This window comes from Sitophilus oryzae, unplaced genomic scaffold, assembly GCF_002938485.1.
Source record: "Sitophilus oryzae breed Bouriz unplaced genomic scaffold, Soryzae_2.0 scaffold_41_pilon_pilon, whole genome shotgun sequence".
Lineage (NCBI taxonomy): Eukaryota > Metazoa > Arthropoda > Insecta > Coleoptera > Curculionidae > Sitophilus > Sitophilus oryzae.
This window is the reverse complement of record NW_022146996.1, coordinates 1493838-1510613: the sequence shown is the minus strand read 5'-3', so window position 1 is coordinate 1510613 and position 16776 is coordinate 1493838. Positions and strand designations below refer to the sequence as shown.

Below are 16776 nucleotides of genomic sequence, written 5' to 3'. Positions count from 1 at the left end.
GACGCAAGGTTTGCTGGAATGCGTATACGTGCAATTTCTTCTTGTTAATTGAAAAACGTTTTTCATGATTTAATAAGTAAATATGTATAATAAGCCAGTCAAATAATAGAGGGGTCACTTGGAAAAAAGTGTTGGAAAGCTAATTGTTGATATAATCGGCTCATTTGACGTGAAAGAGAAGTTTCCTATGTTTGCTCGACCGCCGTTCGTCTCAGGAGGCCCAAAAGATGGTAAAATTCGTAGCCTTTTTCAGGTTTTTGTTGCGTTCTAGCGAATATCTCAGTATTAAGTAAATTAAAGAGAATTAAATCTCTCTGTCGAGTGAGTATATATTTGAATGTCAATATAATGAATGTTGACATTCTCTGGTGTTTGTTAGAAATAATGATATTTGATCAATATTTTAGACATACGCCAAGAAACTTGGTGAATGCTGAAATTCACCGGATTTTGGACTTTCACAGTAACATAGCCACTATTTATTTCGTTGTACGATTAGTATAACACGCATGCTGACCTCGAGCATGGCTTGATTTGAAGAGCACAAGCCACAGCCTTCCAAATGTTTGCATATTTTTCCATCGACTTAAGAGGTAATGTGATACTTCTTAACGTAATATTACTTTGATTTTGCCACATCGTTACCTCGCTCCTGGCTGCTTCGTCTGCTTGCGATGTACAAGACCGAAATAATTCGGTTGGTCTATTATTAAAGTTCGTGCAAAAGGAGAGGCCGTCGCATCCAAGTTCGCACGGTTCGTCAACTAAAATAAATATACTTATGAAGTATAGGTTCAATTATTTATATTCATATTTTAAGCTGAGTTCGGAATGGTTGAAAGGGTCTACATTTTTTGCACACCGTTGAGTTTGATAATGCATCGGAGTAAGTTAGGTGTACATTTTTATTGTGTTTGGTAATGTCATTGTGTATAGACACTCAGATGAAAAAAAAAACGGAACGGAAAAATTTTTGGTCAAATTTAAAGTGTATATTTTTGTTATTTTTTAGCCGCATTTTCATGAATTTTGACAATTTTGAATATAAGCAACCTGTATATAATTTTATCAACTTTAATTCGTAAAGTCAGTTTTTTATAAACTTTAGTATTTGGCATATTATACAAGGTTAATTGAGGGGTTGTTTTTTACCCTTGCTTTAAAACACTCTGTGCAAACCTTGGTTCTTAAAGAAGAACGGGAAAGCATAACTCAATATGATATATTCAGCCTCAATGACAGTGTGAACGGACGTATACAGGCAGTTAGAGCAGCCGAGGAAAGCAATGCAAAGTAATAGAGTACTTTTTACAATTTTTTTTTCTGTTCGTATACTTACTTAAGTCAAAGCTTAAGTATTACAGATGCTTTCTTTAATATTGTTAGTTCTGTTATAGTTATTAATGTTTATTAAAACCAGGACTATATCGTTAGTATTTAACGTTTTTTTTTATATTTAGTATAAAGTATCCAATGCAGCGTAATATGACATTACGACAATTGTCACAAAAACTATCTAGTCATATTAAAAAATTACATCAAAAAGTAATGATAATTGAAAAAATTGCAAATTGATCGTGATCAGTTCATTTCGCTCTTAAAGATTAACCAAAGGATCTATTAACATGAATCAAAAAACAAAATGCTCAGGGGTCATGGTTCTGACGTTCTGACAGTAAAATTATATTCTCGGAAAATTTACACACGAAATTATTGTACAGGGTGTTTTAAAGTTAGGGAAAAAACAACCCCTCGATTAACCCTGCATAATATGCCAAATACTAAAGTTTATAAAAAATTTAGTTTACGAATTAAAGCCGATTTGATTATATACAGTTTGCTAAAAAAATCATGAAAATAGGGCTAAAAATAACAAAAATATAACACTTTAAATTTAGCCAAAAATTTCTCCGTTGCGTTTTTTTGCATCTGATTAAAATAAACAAAGGTAATGCTAGAAGTTTGTATGGTGTTAACACCATAATGCTCGATCAGAAGCAATTATGGTATATGTTTTAGAAGCAACTATGGTTTCCATTAAAAAAAACAAACCTTTGAGTCATATGTCAAAAATGAGAGGCTTTAAAAAAAACGGAGGACACAATCTCATTAAGGATGTGATTATCTACAACTTGTATCTGAAAACTTTTTGTCTCAAATAGATTATAATGGAATTAGTAATAATTTTCAAAATAGCCGAAATTTGTTTTTTTTTTGAAACATCTAGTAAGCCACGAACTTTTCCAAAAATCTAAAAGGCGCGTATTTATGATCCCACAAAACTGCAATTCTTTCCCCATTTAACCAACTCTCTATCTCCAGTAGTTTCCGAGATACCCATACAGAATATCGTAGGAAACTCACCCTGTATATAAGATGTGAATGAGGTGAAACTAAATATTCGCAATAATCACAACCATCCAGTCCGAAAAATTTGGTATTTGTTTTAACTTTTGTGCAAAGCGGTAAAGCTTTTAAAAATTTATTTTTATGTTTGATATAATGTCAATAAAATTATGAGAAAAATATGTATAAGATTAGGAAGAGATCAAAATATTCGCAATAGTAACGACCAACTAGCCCAAAAATTTTGGTAAATTTTTAAACTTTTGTGCAAAGCGGTACGATTTAAGTTACTTTCCCCTGTGAAGAAATGAACTGTAATTAAAAAAAATAAACATCTTTTCATTTATCTGTGTCAAAATTAAGTTTATCTGTATTGTTTATAATAGATACTAACCTTCATCAATACAATTTCTTAAAGGTTCTTCATTAATATTGCTTAAACATTTGATATGAAAATCTTTTGAATTTGTGTCCCAAGATTTCGTGAACGTTTTCGAACATAACCTACTGCATTCTGATGAGTTAGCTCGTTGACAACAATGCCACTTAGCGCTATCCATACCAACTCTTTCAATTCTCGATTTTTCCATAGAATTGTTAGAATCATCAGTAAATCGATGAAGAAAACATTGCCAAAAATATTCCTGGCAACAAAAATATTAATGTTATTAAAATTCGTGATGGGATCACTCGAGCGAAATTTCGCTCGAGTACTCGATTATTGAAATAACCAACATCGCTCGATTATGAACGAGCGATGCAAGTGACGAGTACCAAGCGACGAAAGCAAGCGATCCTAGAACGAAATAAATTGAAATCCGATTTTAATGTGACATAAATACTCTATAAAAAGCCGAGCGAATTTTCTACATACATTACAGGTAGCAAATTTATACGACGCCGTATATACAGGGTGGTTCGAACTGTATTCCGGAAACTTCGGTAGCATATTCTGCAGAAGAAAATAAGTAAAAAAGGTCGTATAAATTATGTCCTTAAATGGCTTAGTTTCGGAGGTACAGGGTGTAGAAGTTTCATATTTATTTCGATGTTTTCCAAATAATTTATGAAGTAACATCAATATTTGGATGAAAATTGGTGTCTGGGTGTTTTTTAACATGAAAAATTTGGGGGATTTTCATGTCAACATGACTCCCACTTGTAAAGGGTGCCACCTACATATGTTTTAATTGGTTTAAAGAGTAATAACTTTTCGTCCATACCTGTATAAAACTACTGAGTAAAAAAATATACATTCACAACTTTTTTTACATAAAAAAGGTCTCTTGGTAAAAATCGCTATGAGTAATGGTTCTCGAGATATTTGGAATCGAAATTATCATGTTGACTCTGTTGACTACGTTAACATGTTAACTAAATAGTTATTAGACTGAAATCATACATTTCAAATATTTGTGTGCCAAAAGTTCAAGAGAAACTGTTTAATCATTATTTTTTCGCAAAAAAAATTATGATTAATTTAAAAAAATAAAAATGTATAATTTCAGTCAAATAACTATACTCGTGTGCTTATTTTTTGTCAATAATGACATGTATTGACTATTTCCATTCTAAATATCTTGAGAATGGTTGTTCTTAGCGATTTTTACCAAGAGACATTTTTTACGTAAAAAGTCATGGAAATATATATTTTTTCACTCCATAGTTTTATACAGGTACGGACGCAAAGTTATTACTCTTAAAAACAGTTAAAACACATGTAGATGGCGCCCCCTACAAGTAGGAGTCATATTGACATCAAAATCAAATTTCTCATGTCACAAGACTCCTAGACACCAATTTTCATCCAAATATTGAGTTGCTTCAGAAATAATTTAGATAAAATCGAAATAAAAATGAAAATTCTACACCCTGTATCTCCGAAACTAAGCATTTTAGGACATACATTTATACGAACTTTTTTACTTATTTTTATCTACACAATATGCTGCCGAAGTTTTCGGAATACAGTTCGGACCACCCTGTATATTTATCCGTTGCGTATCTGAGAGAAAAAAATTTACGACCTACATCGACAATGCTTTGAAATAAACTAAATTAACCGATCAAGCGAATCGCTCGCCGCTTCCTACTTGTCTACGAAACCATAAGGGTTAGTTTGGTTTGTTTGGTTTTAACCGTCCATGTATCATGCTACTTGCCATTCATCACCGAAAGAATATGTGCCCCGCGCACGCAACTTACTGCTTGACGCTTGGCTTTAACAAGTACTTAAACAAGCGGCAGGCAAATGAAAAACCGTATTTTTTAATACGAGTGATATTTCGCTCGAGCGATTACTCGGTTATTGCAATCGAAAGAAACTCGAGTACTCGATTATTGAAATTAATCGGTTTTTCCCATCACTAATTAAAATCTTTTAAAAGAAATAAGAAACAACAACTATTTCATTTATCTACAATATACATAGATACACACCTGTGGTAAAGGGACTCCACATCCTCCCATTGTTAATCCATCATAAATTTCTTGAAGAGTACTAGTCTTCGACAACACATCCTTGCAGGCCTCTCTACATTTTATATTATTGGATTTATCACAGCAGTGTAAGTCTAAATATAAATAATTTAATTAATACTGTTTTCCTGAATTTATACTATAAGTTGTATCTATTTTCTACTATTATACTCTGAGTGAAAATAGATTTGTAATTCTTGAATAAAATCTCACTAAATTAAATCTTATATACAAAAATATATCGGATGACAATGAAATCGTTTGCAGAAACTGCTCTTTGGTTTCTTTTTTCTTTTTACCGAATAACTTAGTAAGTTTCAAAATAGTTAGTTTAGTTTAGCTTAGTTTCAAAACGAGTTTCTTTAAACTCACATTTTAGAATAAAGAACAATTGACATCAGTCACTTGCGGTTTTTGCATGGTTTAATCCACTTAATCCAAAATTTTTAAATGACACCTTGTGTATTATTTACATTTTTTAAAAGTAATTATTTTTTACGATATACCGGGTGTCTTTCAAAAACGGTTCACCCTTATATATTTTTTTTATTATTCAGACAAAAACACGGTTATGTTAATTAGGGTTTTCGGACCCGGAGCTGTTTTGCGGAACTGGGAATTTCGGTACCTCTTAGGAACCGGGGTTTCCCGATTTTTCCGGTACTTTCGGTACAGACTATTTTTTGTTCAATGGTGGTGCAGTTCATCAATCAGAAGGCAAGGGATAGTTTTTCAAAGTAAAATGAATAAAAAATTGAGCTTTTTAATGAAAATAATATCAAATTATTAAGTCATCGATCAGTCATGATAAAATTAACATGAACACACAAACATAAACACAAGTAAAGAAAAAAGTATAGGTAATTTAAATTTCACATCAAACAACATAAACCAACTTAACTGAATTTGAGACAAAAGCCCTAAAATATTGAATTAAAAATGCAAATATCTGTTAAAACATATCATAATAAATATGATAGGAACTTCAAAGGAGAAAAGAAGCAAGAACAATAAGAAATAGCATCATTACTTATTTAGAAGAGTTTGATTTCGACCGATAGAAAGTATCAAAGGACTTTTTTACGTTACAAAAAAATATTTTTTTAATTATTGTTACCGAGGCCCGGTATCTGAACCTTAATTGGTAGTATTAATTAGAGTTTCCTGAACCGTACTAAAATATTTTCGTTCAATGATTGTGAAGTTCGTCAATTAGCAAGAGTTTCAAATGAAAATAACATCAAATTATTAAGTCATGAGGAAGTAAACATTAACACAAATAATGAACATTACACAAACTTTTGTTATTAACGTTATCGAAATCATTAACGTTTGATTTCGACCGCTAGAAAGTATCAAAACTTTTTTGCACGTAACAAAAAATATGTTTTTAATTATTATTACCTAGTTTCGAAAGTACCGAAAGAACCGAGAATTAATAATTTCGACTCCCGGTTCTTTGATGTCTGGAAAGAACTGGGAATTCCCGGTACCGAAAGTACCGAAATTTCCGTAAATTTTGTGACTAATAGTGTTTAATCAAATTACAAAAAACAATGAACCAAATGAGTAATCTGTGCAACGATTTTGTTAACACCCGGTATAACGAAGGGTAGTGAGACTAAATTAATTTCGCACTTCCATTTTCTTTATTCTAACTTACACAACGTTTCGCCCAGATGTATCACTAACCGTTAGGTGTCCATTTCACCAGTGGCGTGTCGTATAGGGGGCCAGGGGGGGCGAACGCCCCCTCCTCCCTATGCGCTTAGCGCCCCTGGCGCCCTTTGAAAAAAATAGAAAAACTAACTTTAACGCAAAAACAAACGGTGCCCTACCGTGCCCTTCAGCTCTTCAAGATAAAAAAATTACGTATATATTTCCCACATTTTATTTTTGTTTTTTAAAGTTTACTTATATTTAATAATTTAAATCTCTAATGAAGTAGACATATATACTACGTACGAAAGTTTTCATATGGGTTTGAAACTTGAAACTACGCTACCGCTAGACCATTGTCTATAAATAAAAATCTGTGATAAAAATACAATGGCTGGATATAATGTTGCGCCGGCGCGGCGCCACCAAATAAGGAGAGAAAAGTATTCGCGATGTAAAAAAAATTCGGGGAATCACCGACCGAAATATAATCGATTATAATGAAGTGCTGAGTAAAATGAATATATTGTCCAATCACTTGCAAAAGGTTAATATCAACTTATGTACAGGGTGGGTCAAATTCGACACTTTTAAATGGAAACACCCTTTTCTATAGGAGATAGACAAAAACTAATATCGGTGTCTGGAGCTCAATTTTTGTCAAAAATATGATGGTGAAAACCGCACATCAATATCTGTTACCGTTTGGGAGTTACGGGGTGTTTTTCAAAAATATGCATTTTTAACAAATCGCTGTAACTTTTTTGCTATGGAAAATTTTGTTTTTTTATGAAAACATTTCCAAAGCACCTTTTTACGTAGAATTTAATGGTTTAAGTATAATTTTTTTAAAATGAATAATTTAAGAATTATCAACAGAGAATTTGATTTTTTATATGGGACACCCTGTAATTATATTGAAAAGAATTTAAAATTACCTTTCCAAAAATATCACACACTTGATATTTTGCTCGATTCCTCTTCGAGATATAGAGTATATAAAAATTCGCCCGCTTTAAATAAGTAGGCTTTAAACGGCACCGGTTGTAATGCAAAAAAATTCTAGCTGTGAGCATCAATTAAAACGAAAATAATATTTGCTATGAGAGATGCAGAATTTTATAACAATTTAAAATATATTTAACCAACATCAACACATTTAAACTATATCTAATAACAAAAAAAAATAGCAAACCAAGACATGAGATTTTGCTACAGGTGTTCGACATATCGACCGTCTTATGTTATGGACAGACGGGGCAGTTTTTGAACATTTCTCGCGGAATTCATTAATTCAGTGGGGTGAAAGATACCCTCTCATAACTGCTAAGTATTTCTAATTCTTGTCTAGGTTATACGGAAGAATAAGGAACCTTTATTTTTCCGCAAATATATCCATAGGATTAGATCCATGGGCACTAAGTCAGGCGGCCTCGACGGCCAACGGCTGGAATCTTGGTTAGCTATTCAATTATTCTTAAAATTGGCTGCAAAAATTTGCTGATAGCTTCAGCGTTCAGAGGCGGTGCGTCGTCTTGCTGAAAAAAAAATATTTTCGAGTTCCATTAAGGGCATATCATCAATAAGTGCCAAAGCCTACTAGTTTAAAGTGGCGAACTTTTAAAAATTCTGTATTTCGAAGGGGATTATAACAAAATATCAAGTGTGCTATATTTTTGGAAAGGCAATTTTAAATTCTTTTCTGTTAATTAAAAATATAGAGGGTGTCCCAAATAAAAAATCAATTTTTCTGTTGATAACTCTAAAATTATTAATTTTAAAAAAATTATAATTAAACCATTAAATTCTACGTAAAAAGGTGTTTTGGAAATGTTTTCATAGAAATACAAAATTTTCCATAGTAAAAAAGTTACAGCGATTTGTTAAAAATGCACATTTTTGAAAAGCACCCCGTAACTCCGAAACGGTAACAGATATTGATGTGCGGTTTTCACCATCATGTTTTTGATGAAAATTGAGCTCCAGACACCGATATTAGTTTTCGTCTATCTCCTATAGAAAAGGGTGTTTCCATTTAAAAGCGTCGAATTTGACCAACCCTGTACAGCTGCTCATATGATTACTGCGGTAACTATAGATCTCAAATCATTTCTTAATGAAATTTCTAGTGAAAAATATTTTGAAAATTTAAAAAAACAGGCTACTATTTTGGCAAATAAATGCAATACGTCAACATCATTTTCCACAAAAAGACAACGAATAAAAAAAAATCATGATGAAATCTAGAATGATTACCTACATCAAAATTCTGAGGATAATTTCAAGATATCAGTGTTTTATGGTACTTTAGACATTTTAACTGGTACTCTAGAGAATCGTTTCGAAGACTTCCTTAATATATGCCAAAAATTTAATTGTTTATTGGATATGGACCAATATGGATAGATATGGACGTCAATGATGACAATTTAAAATGTCTTATGGATTGTTATGGATTATTCTTTAGTTGATGAATATAAACATTTTTGCAGTTTATTAGAAGAAATTAATGCAATGACAACAAATTTGCACCTGACGAATATTTATCATTTTTAACTTCCAATGACCTAGAGTCTTCATATCCATCTTTATGGGCATTACTGAGGATTTTTTACACTATAGCCACCAACAGTGCTGGCGCAGAAGGATCTTTCAGTAGATTAGAAAGAATTTAATAAGTACCAGAGGATTATTTATCACTTCCCAGTATTGAAGCAGATACAGCCCAGGATCTAAATATAGACGAAATAATTGATTCTTTTAAATCGGTTAAAACAAGACGCTTGCATCTTTGAAATAACTGTTTTGTATACTAACTTTTATAATAAACAAATTTATAATTAAAAAAAAAAAATAAAAGTTTTAATGTAGTCTTATTATTTTAAAAAATGTTTGTAATTTATTTGATCCTTTATTGATCATTGCGCCTCCTCCGCCCTTTTATCCACGCCACGCTACTGCATTTCACTAGTCCGAAAAAGTAGCAATATAAGCATTCGGCATTTAACGTTTTGTGTAAAACTGGCTAGGTATTTTTACACAAATGAAGAAGGAAATTAAAGATAAAGGATTAATATACTATATCCGTATTGTAGCACATTTTTAGACAACTACTTTATTTTTAAGATCTTGATGGTCAAACATCAACAAAATATTCCTTGTGTTTGGACAAAATTTTCTCGAAAATAAAGACATAATTTAAAATTCCGTTACAATGCAGAAATAGATTAAAGTTTTGTGATTACAGTGATATATAATTTTATGGTTTTGTAAAAAATTGCTCGCTATTTTATGGCAAATGCTGAAGCTCTGCAAACCTTAATCAAAGCATGTGTGTTTGGAATTTTGGGTGTGGCTTAACGACAGGATCGGGCTAAGTCTTAGGCAGATTTCTGAAATATAATATATATTTCCTTCAGCCGCATACCCGCTTTACCCGACCCCTGAGAGCGACCCGAAAGTACAGCGTAATAGACTCTTAAGGAGGACGCTCACTGAATCGACTCAGAACGGTCGACTCCACTGAGATCTCTCGGCAAGTTTTAGTATACATAGACGCAAATGTAACCCCGCGCACTGAATCGGGCCGGTCGACGAGCCTCGACGAGGCCAAAAGCTGCCGACAGCTCTTAGTTGAGTCGACCGGTCCGAGTCGATTCACAGCCCATCCTCCTTTTGTAAAACGTTGATACAAAACGTTGTGTAACTTAAAATAATAATTATTGACAACGGAAGTCTGAGTCATTGTCTATAACATTCATGAAGAGTATTATTAAGATACAGAGTCAGTGTGCTATATTTTTTATTTATTACTTACGTTTCAGAGAGTTTTCTACCGGCGTCACTTTAATAAGATCTTTTACACATTCTATAACTTTGGGACTTCTTTGTTCACATTCATCCTTTAATTTTTGTCTTTGGTGTTTTGTTGCTGTCATTTGACTTCGAAATATATCTCTGTAACAGAAATATTTTCATCAGGAGAATTATTTTTTAGGCAATTTGTAGCTCAATTATTTAACTTTTAGCCTCTTTTTTCTCTTTTAAGAAAAATCTCTTTAAATTGTACTTTGTATCTGTCATACGAGGGAAAAAATATAATTTTGATGAAACACCCTGTAGAATGGTTTGACCAAACCAAACCAAACCAAACTTAAAGCAATTTTAGCATTAAAATCGTGCCATTTTTGGTCCACATCAACACCCTTACGAAATAGTGTTTATTGCTTTTCTAATGTCACTAGGTAGTCACCATAATTGAAATGTCATAATATTGTTTGTAGGAAGTTACTTTAGCATAGAAGTCCAGAAGTTGTATCCACTAGTGTTGCTTTAATTGAACATGGTAGTGATCAACTGCTGGACTTAAAATCATTTCGTCTGTGTACCTGCCAACAAACAATGATAATATGACTTTTCCAAGACAGTGACAGTAGAAAAATATTAAAAAATAGTTTTTACTCGTATCACAGACGAGTGGGAATTTAATTTAAAAAAGAGTTTAAAAATCAAATAATTTAGCTACAAATTACTTAATAAATCACCAAAATCGACCTACTAGAACATAAAATATTGAATTTTAAATTACATGAAAATTTTAAGGTGTCCATTATTTGTTATGCCGGTCATTGCATAAAACAGTGACATTACTCCATAGATAATAGAAATAAATTTAGGTTGGTTTGGTTTGCTCGGCTTTCTGCCAAAACTTAAACAGCCTCTAAACAATGCGGAGAACTTTTCGAAGCAGATCAATGTCGCATTTCGTCACCCAACTTAGTCGCATTTCGTTTTATTTTCAGTTGTCTTGACCCATCTCGGTTTGCCTCGACCTGCTTTAGATTCTTAAAAGCGCCTGACAACTACTAGTGAGGAGGGCATGGGGTATTTTTTTGGTGTTTCCTGTTGCCTCGTTCAATTTTGTTTCGTTTTGAGCTATTTCCAAAACGTGGTGGTATCTGTACCCGAGGCAAAGGACTTTTTTTTGTAAATCTCAAGGAAATAGTAAACTTAGACGTTTCTAAAATAGCTGTGGTTACGATGATATTTCGTAGTGTGTTTTGTGCTTGATAAGTAACACTGGCAACATCATATCTAGCTGATTAGGAAAATTATTGTTTGACCTGATGTCAATAAAAGATACTTTTATATATAATAGTAACATGGTTTGATATAAATCCATTCAAAAATAAGAAATAATTAGACGATTTTTTAAATAGATTAACACAGTGGATTATAACCTATAAAAAGCGAACCAGAAAAGTCACTCCGTATTGCATTGCAGTTTTACGATTTTAACTTTTGGAAATATATTTTTTTACTATATTGTAATTAATAATGTTAGACAATGATTAAAACTAAATATTATTGTGTAACCTTGGAGGAATAGTCAATTTAATCAACCGTCGGTAACTGTTTTCTAAATGCACTATTTTTAATTTTTTATATCAATTTAATATAGTGGTATTACATTATAATCCATTACGAATTAATGATATTTATTCATGCTCCATGTTTACTTATTTTTCTGAAGCCACCACAACGTTTGACCTTGATTGCTTCGTGCTATTTCACAAAATAGTACAATAAATATAATCCCGTGTTATAAAAATTAGGTCCCACGTTTCCTGAAATAGATCGAGTCGCGCCGTGATTGGTTGTTTGTTTTTTATTGTTAATCTGGATTAACAATTAATTATTAAAGTTAGTTAGTTACTCAATTTTTATTGTATAAGTAATAAAAAACGTCTCGATCTATTTCAGGAAACATGGGAATTAATTTTTATAACACGGGCTTATATTTGAGTTTACTTTTGAAAGTATTTCCAGAAATGTTTTGCGAAATGTTTCACGAAATGTTTACAGAAATATTTCGTAAAACATTTGGTGAAAAACATTTCGGGGATAGTGTAGAGTTAGAGGCTGTATTACAATTGTTTTGGATCGCTGTAGGGCGCTGCTTAAGCGTTTGCTAAGAACATCCGCAAAGAAAGTATATATAAGCAACAAACAAAGTAACAAAGTATTTATCATTTTTATTTATCTTCAAAAATTAATAAATCCAAAAAATCTCAAAAATTTAAACCGTTCTTATTGAAGGAATATCGAAAAATGTATAAAGTGTTCATTTTCAAAATTATTGTAATCCTGCGAGTTTAATTTTAACTGTATTTATTTCCGCAAAACCCGTGATAATTGTGTGGAAAAGTGGCATTAAAGAATTTAAAAACCAATTCTATATAAATACTTTTTTTTCATACTTATTGAGATTGAAATGAAAAGTCATACTAACTAACCTACAAACTTCTCTACACTCAATTGTTCTAGCATTTCCACAACAATCTTCACCTTTTTGTTGTTTGTGAATGCAACTGAAAAATGCTATTTCGTCGCTTTTTCTACAACTTCGAGATAAGTCTTCTTGTGGCGTTCCAGTTGCGCACGCTCTTCGGCAACTTTCGCTGTGCGGTATTGAACAGCATATTCGTCCCGCCCACGAATCTCCTCTTGACATATCTAGAAGATAAAATAACAGTTTATTATCTAGGTAATCCTAAACTAGAGAAGATATACAGGGTTTTTCAGAAAACATGTGCCATCTCTCGTGGGGAGATTCCTCACGTAAAAATAAGATAAAGGTTGAGGGTGTAAAAGTCTTAATAATCTTTCGATTATAATTTTCTTCCAAGTATTTTTAGTGATTCTAGTTAAATTTTCAAAGTAAAAGTTACTATAAATGCTACATATTTTAATGTTAAAAAAGTGTCGATAAATTCATCAGAGACGTGCATATGGGTTATCACTTATCACTGGCATATTTTTCAAAAAAAAAACATGTGCGCCACTGACTTTTTCTCTTTCGATATCAAAATTGTGTAGGCCGTTTAATGCCAATTAAAATATATCTCTTGATATTTTGTCGAATTCGGGCTCCTTGAGATAAACGCAATTTTATCTATTAATCAAAATTAATAAAATTAAAATACAATTAAAATTAATAAATTATATATTTTACCTTAATTAATTATTAAATACTATTACTATTAGTTATTATTACTATTAGTCCAACCTACAGCAATTTTAAATAAAAAAATAATGGTATTTAAGATAATTAGAAAAAACTTAATTTTAAAAAGTTTTAACGTCCTGTAACAGTCGAGGAAAGTGAAGCCAGAACCTGGCTTGGGCGTCAAAACCCTAGCCTGAATGTGGGAGGCTGGCTTACACTAAGCAGGAAGGTGGAGAAGAATGGCCAAACCATCGCCTTCTCCATCGACTTAGCGTCTTTTAGTGCCCTTGAGCAGACCCAGTTCAAGGCGTACTATAAGCTCGGACGGGTCTTCTTCCGGGCACTGACGGGCGCTGAGTCTCGAAATGAGGGTCGTCCAGGCGAACCTGCACCACAGTAGGGCAGCTTCGGCTGTCCTCTGTAAGGTAATGGAGACCTGTGACATTGCCTTGATACAAGAACTCTGGATAAACCAGGGTCAAATAAAAGGCCTAAAGGGAGTCGGGGTGGAACTTATATACAGTAGAACCTCTGACAGACCTAGGGCCTGCATATTAATAAAAAACACACATAAAAGTACTGCCCTTACTAAAATTCTGCAACTGGGATCTGACAGCGGTACACATAAAAACGAACGGAGAAGGGCCGAAGGACATTATAATCGGATCGGCCTATAATCTGGCCTACTAGTCGGCCTAAGGATATATACCGAGAATTTGGAGGCTGACCAGGGTGGCTTTTATACCCAAGAATGGGCGTCTAGACTATTCTACGGCGAAGGCCTTTAGGCCCATCAGTCTTATGTCGTTTGTAGTAAAAGCTCTTGAGAAACTAATGGACAGATATGTTAAGGATGAAGTAATGGGAAAACGACCATTTCACCAAGACCAGCATGCCTACACAGCAGGACGATCAACCGAATCGGCACTCCATCAGCTAGTAAGCAAAGTGGAGTCGACGTTCGAAACAAGAGAAGTGCTTTTAGGGGCATTCCTCGACATAGAAGGGGCGTTTGATAACACCTCATTTCAGTCACTGACGAGAGCTACAAGGAACCTCGGATTAGAGGAGACCTGCTGCAGGTGGATAGACTGCATGCTCAAAAGTCGAGTGGCATATACCACCTTACTAAGTGAGACTGTTGCAGTCCGGGTTGCGGGAGGATGCCCGCAGGGGGGAGTTCTCTCCCCGCTGCTGTGGAATCTCGTTATGGACGGACTGCTTGATAGTCTCAACAGGGCTGGTTTCAACACCCTGGGATATGCAGACGATTTGGTCATGTTAGTCAGATGTAAGTTTAACACAACAGTAAGGGAGCGAATGCAAAGGGCCCTGAAGATTGTGGAATCATGGGTGACACGGGAGGGACTAAATATTAGTCCTACAAAGACCGTAATAATCCCCTTCACCAAACGAAGAATTTTGGAGGGACTAGGACCTCTAAGACTCTGCGGTGATGAGATTCCTCTCTCGGGGGAGGTCAAGTATCTAGGAATCATGCTGGATACCAAACTGACCTGGAACCGACATTTGGAAAATGTCACAAGGAGGGCGGGACTACACTAGCGGTAGTCAGACGACTTCATGGAAAAATCTGGGGCTTCAGACCACAGATGGTGCACTGGCTGTACACTGGAGTGGTGAGGCCTTCAGTAACATATGCATCCTTGGTATGGTGGCCTAAGGTAATGCAACAAACAACAATGCTCAGCCTTAGTAAGGTGCAAGGACTTGCTTGTCTGAGCATAACAGGGGCGATGAAATCAACGCCCACTGCATCAATGGAGGCGCTTCCGCCTCTTCCGCCTCTTCATATAGTGATCCAGGAGGAGGCAAGAATGGGACTCGACAACAAGGTGTCTTGTCGCTGGGAAATAGGACAGAAACAGGACACTTAAAGATGGGAGATTCTATCGGAGGATCTCTACTCCAAATGAGATCGGACCAAATGACCCCTCTTTATCACTACCACAAACCATTCGAAGTGAACAAAATGGATCGAGGAATGTGTAATATAACATTCCTTCATGATGAACTAACCTGGTATACACACGGGTCAAAGACTGGTGAAGGAACAAGAGCTGGAGTATTTGGGGAAAGCTTATCCTTTTCCTTGGGTAAACACTCAATCGTATTCCAGACAGAAATCTTCGCCATTCTACAATGTGCGGGAGAAAACAATAGAAGAGCTTATTCAGGTAAGCTCATCAATAAGGTAAGCTCAGACAGTCAGGCGGCACTTGGGGCGCTTATGAACCCAAAGGTATCGTCGAGACTAGTCTGGGAATGCCTGGGTGAACTGGGAGCTCTGAACGAAGGAACAGAATTAAATTATTCTGGGTGCCGGGCCACAGCGGCATCCAGATATATCAAGAGACAACTTTTAATCGGCATTAAATTGTTTACACTATTTTGCTAACAAGAAAAAAAGTCAGTGGCGTACATGCTTTTTTAGAAAAATATTCCAGTAATATATATGTACGTTTGATATGCACGTGCATATGATAGATATGCACGTTCGTGGTGAATATGGCGACACTTTTTTAGCCTTAAAATATATCGCATTTATAGTAATTTTTACCCTCAAAATTTCATTCGAAACGCTAAAAGTACTTGGAAGAAAATTATAATAAATCGAAAAAATATTAAGACGTTAGCACCCTGTAGCTACGAAACAAAGCAGAATCGGAACTATGTTGATTTGAAAAATAAATCTTATTTTTAAGTGCACATGTTTTTTGAAACACCCTTTACAGGAGTGCTTCGTTTTATGCGGTATATACACACACGTTCTTCGTTTTATGCATGTATATACACGCGGTTTTGCTTCTCACATTTTTGACACCAGCGTGCAGCGCAGCGACTTATTTTACGCGGTTTTATTAATTCCATTTTAGATAGGAAATGTTTATACATCAGGGTAAGTCTTAAACAAATGCAAATATTTTTAGGGGTAGTATTTTTTCGACCCATTTGAAAGGTTTCAAAACTGATCAATTTAGCAATTTTGAGTGATGCTTATCTCATCCACCGCAAATATGCCGCTCAAAAACTCTTAAAAGTTCTTTGGTACATGCATGATGCGCATTATACTGTGGTAGTTTTTCAATTTAATTAATTTCAATAGTTCTAAGTAAGTCCCTTCGTCCATTCTTAGGCAGTTAAAACAATCCTGTTTTTCATCTTTTAAATCAGCAAGCAAATTGACATGGGAATAATTATTTCCTTTAAGTAGCCAATCTTTGATCCATTTTGCTTCTATTAACTATAGACGTTGTTTATCT

At 34.1% G+C, this 16776-nt stretch overlaps 1 protein-coding gene across 2 annotated transcripts in view; it reads right to left on the bottom strand.

Moving 5' to 3' along the window:
* LOC115885815 (reversion-inducing cysteine-rich protein with Kazal motifs) overlaps nt 1-16776 on the bottom strand; it is a 181603-nt gene that overhangs the window by 33551 nt on the left and 131276 nt on the right. Inside the window, exons 5-9 of one of the 2 annotated variants that reach the window (XM_030904839.1) lie at nt 12780-12999; nt 10301-10440; nt 4786-4919; nt 2741-2990; nt 518-764 (exon numbers count right to left, since the gene is read on the bottom strand). In XM_030904839.1, the coding sequence (XP_030760699.1) occupies nt 518-764; nt 2741-2990; nt 4786-4919; nt 10301-10440; nt 12780-12999 (991 nt within the window). The remainder of the gene's footprint in view (nt 1-517; nt 765-2740; nt 2991-4785; nt 4920-10300; nt 10441-12779; nt 13000-16776) is intronic. The other variant, XM_030904840.1, reaches the window with a different exon arrangement.